Here is a 3325-nt window from a genome sequence, read left to right as displayed (position 1 = left end):
ATGTGTTTTTTTATTTTTTTTTCATTCCACTACACATGAAAGATGCGTGATACTTATCTAATTTTGTCGTTGGTTTTTAAAAACTACTATAAATTTGAGTATTTTTAGAATAATAATATAGTTGTAGCTTATATAAAATATAACTAAAAAGCTTTTCGTTTTTAAACTACGTAATAATTGCTACGTAAAAGCATGTACGTAGCAATTATCGTGCTTAATAAAATATATATTACCATAGTTATTTAGTATATGATTTATTTTATTGCTTGTTTAATGATTTCAAATTTTATGCGCAAATAATGTGTGTACATTCAGATATATATTTGCAAACAAAGAGATTTATTTTAAATTTGTTTGTCACAATTTTAGGCGATCAGAAATTGACGATATATATAGTAAATTTTTAATCGAATTGGCAAATAACTTTTTTGCATTTATTATATTTACTTTTAAAAAATTTTGTAATATTTTCAAACATGCCAAAGAGTAGGCAAATATCTGGACAACTTCATAGAAGAATTTCTGTTACATATGGCTCTCACACAGAATTACAATATTTATTCAAAATAAATTTAAAAACGTTATGAAGGAAATTGGTTCAATATAAAGTGAGTTTCTCATTCCAAAAACAGAAGATTCTTTAGCATCTTCGCATATCCACAATAGATCTTGATTATTATAATGCAATGCCAATGCTAATGTCTTTCACATATATCCAAACAATAGTAAACTATTAAAATAAAATTAGGTATTTGAGAAATTTATTTAAGAGTTTTAAATCACTGAAAACATATTAAATAAAACAATGTTTTGAATACTTTTGTTTTAATGCATAACATTCATTATATTAATTAATAGTGTTTCTCTTTATAAAAACAAAGTTTTTTAGTATAAATATATATTTTTCAATCAACTGGTAATAAATACAATTTGGGTAAAATAGTAAATAACCCTATCCATCCCAGATCCAATGAAATAACAAGTTTCAAGGTATAAATATTACAATTTAGAAATGATAAATACTAGGATGTTATATTTCACTGGAATGTACGTATATCTACAATACATGTCGATTAATTTTTGTAAGTTTTAAATCAATTTAAAACTCAATATAATTAATATTATTAAAATGCTAAATATATAATCTAGAATATTATTAAAATATTCAATACTTTATAAGATTTCGATATCACAACCATTAGAAATGCTGCATACATTTTTCACTAGATATCTAAATTCAGTTTCTTAAAATACTGAGCATGGTATTTTTTCTTCAAATAATCGATGTTTAAAATATTTCCCATACAATAGTGGAATGAATGTTTCTCATAGTTACCTGAGGATAATATTGATGTGATAGAAAATTCATAATTAAGCAGTTATCATGCTTTTATCAACATTATCCACAGCATTGATGTTTTCTGTAACATCTTCAATACCCTGGGGCTCTGCTGGTTCTGGTGGATTTTCAGTTTTATCGTCCTTATTTGTTTTGGGGCTCAGCTCATCTGCTAGTTTTTCTCCAAAGCTTGAATCAATCTCGCTGAATTTTTCTGCTAGCCTTTTCATTTCATCAGCTGTCCAATTGGCTGTCCATCCTCGGAACAATTTTACCTAACAATCACAATATCATTCATAATAATAAACTAATTAAACACTGAAAACATAATAAATTGTCTTTGTTTATTAAATTTCTTTAAAGATTTTTTAAGATGTGCAAATTATTCCAAGGCTTTACATAATTATACTATAAAGTAAAAATGTGTCTGTGTATATTCATTGGTATATAAAAATAATACGACTTGATTGAATAAACAAAAAGTTGTCAATATATAATATTTTCATTATTCCTCGAATTTTTCATTATATTGGTTTATCATATGAGTCATAAGCAAGTTAATACATTGCGATTGTGTCGTATTTCTTGAAACTCGATAGCTATATTGAAACGTCAGTATTTGTGAAATTCTGTATCATTTGTCAGTACTCTAAAGCATATTTACATATATAATTTTAGATTGACATATTTTCTTATTAAGTCTGTGAGCTTATATAAATCAATAAATAACAATCTTTCTCTAACTATTATTCGAATAACCGATTACAATAAAAAACACAGTATTACCCGACATTGAAATAAATTCATAGGCTTATCATCACACGTTGCATTTGCTAAAGAATTCACAACACCATTCATGTAAACAGAATTTGAAGATGATCCAATTTGTTCTGCAAGTATCGGTAAAAAATCACTTCGCTGGAGATCACTCCATTCAGAAAACCATTGTAACAAATATCTTATTTGAACATCTGTGGAAATAGTATTTGCAGCCATTATAATAGATACCCCTAAAAAAATTAAATGATGAGTACAGATATAATGGATAGATGATTTTGACAATATACCTTAACAGATGATTTGGCACTTTGGTTTTAATAATTGTGGGAGAAAATAATTCAGCAAACCCTAAAAAAAAATTAAATGATGAGTACAGTTATAATAGATACATGATTTTGACAATATACCTTAACAGATGATTTGGCACTTTGGTTTTAATAATTGTGGGAGAAAATAATTCAGCAAACGTTTTAAATTTTGTTTTAACTAATTAAAACTATTTTTTTGTGAGATTTAGTTATACATATATAAATATATACGGGCAAAGTAAAAACCAATAAAGCTATTTTACATACAGAATATGTCAACGACCTATGAAGGGAGTGCCGTTGGTACTCCTGAGAGGGCACCTCTGGTTTCACCTGAAGTTGCAGAAACGTCATTTTGATTATAATGTTTATTGTCATTTTATTTATTAAAACAAAGTTGTTTTGGTTATAACAACCAATAAAGAATTTTATGCAATCATTATTATTTTAATTAAGTGTTTAAATATTATTTTATTAGTACAATATCAACAAACATTCCCCCACCATTCCTCCAGCAAGCAAATCTTACTAACACCCAGAAAGTTAAACACAATCGAAGCGTTCACTTCTTTGACGTTGGTGTGTTTGTGCTGATAATTAATTTATATTAAAAGTGAACAATTTATTGACTTAAAACAGTGATGATTTAGTGTTTAAAACAATAGTGATACACTTCTTTAACATAAATATCGTTTTTATACAAATTAAACCCATGTTTTCACAAGGACTACAAAATTTTTGGGTGAGTACCTTACAAAACTTACTTTTGTTAGTAGGAAAAAAATATTAAATTTGGTATTTATTTTGGATCTGAATATTCGTATAATTTTGGTCATATGTGATTCCTCTGAATTACTTTGTACAAATTCATTTGTGGGATTCTTACGCATTGCAATGA

At 26.5% G+C, this 3325-nt stretch overlaps 1 protein-coding gene across 1 annotated transcript; it reads right to left on the bottom strand.

Annotated features, from left to right (window-relative positions):
* Positions 1 to 1287: 1287 nt before the first annotated feature.
* LOC113374011 lies at positions 1288 to 2645 on the bottom strand (the record flags this gene model as incomplete). The annotated part of the gene is given in 4 exon segments (XM_026614264.1): positions 1288 to 1614; positions 2126 to 2349; positions 2407 to 2467; positions 2527 to 2645. Coding segments are annotated over 2 exon segments (453 nt in total). The 5' UTR covers positions 2336 to 2349; positions 2407 to 2467; positions 2527 to 2645.
* Positions 2646 to 3325: the final 680 nt, after the last annotated feature.

The sequence above is a fragment of the Ctenocephalides felis genome, unplaced genomic scaffold (genome assembly GCF_003426905.1).
Source record: "Ctenocephalides felis isolate EL2017-DRISC unplaced genomic scaffold, ASM342690v1 CF-g0.4_SCAFFOLD_01604, whole genome shotgun sequence".
Taxonomy (NCBI): Eukaryota; Metazoa; Arthropoda; class Insecta; order Siphonaptera; family Pulicidae; genus Ctenocephalides; species Ctenocephalides felis.
The sequence above is the reverse complement of the archived record's forward strand: the minus strand, read 5'-3'. Positions and strand labels throughout refer to the sequence as shown.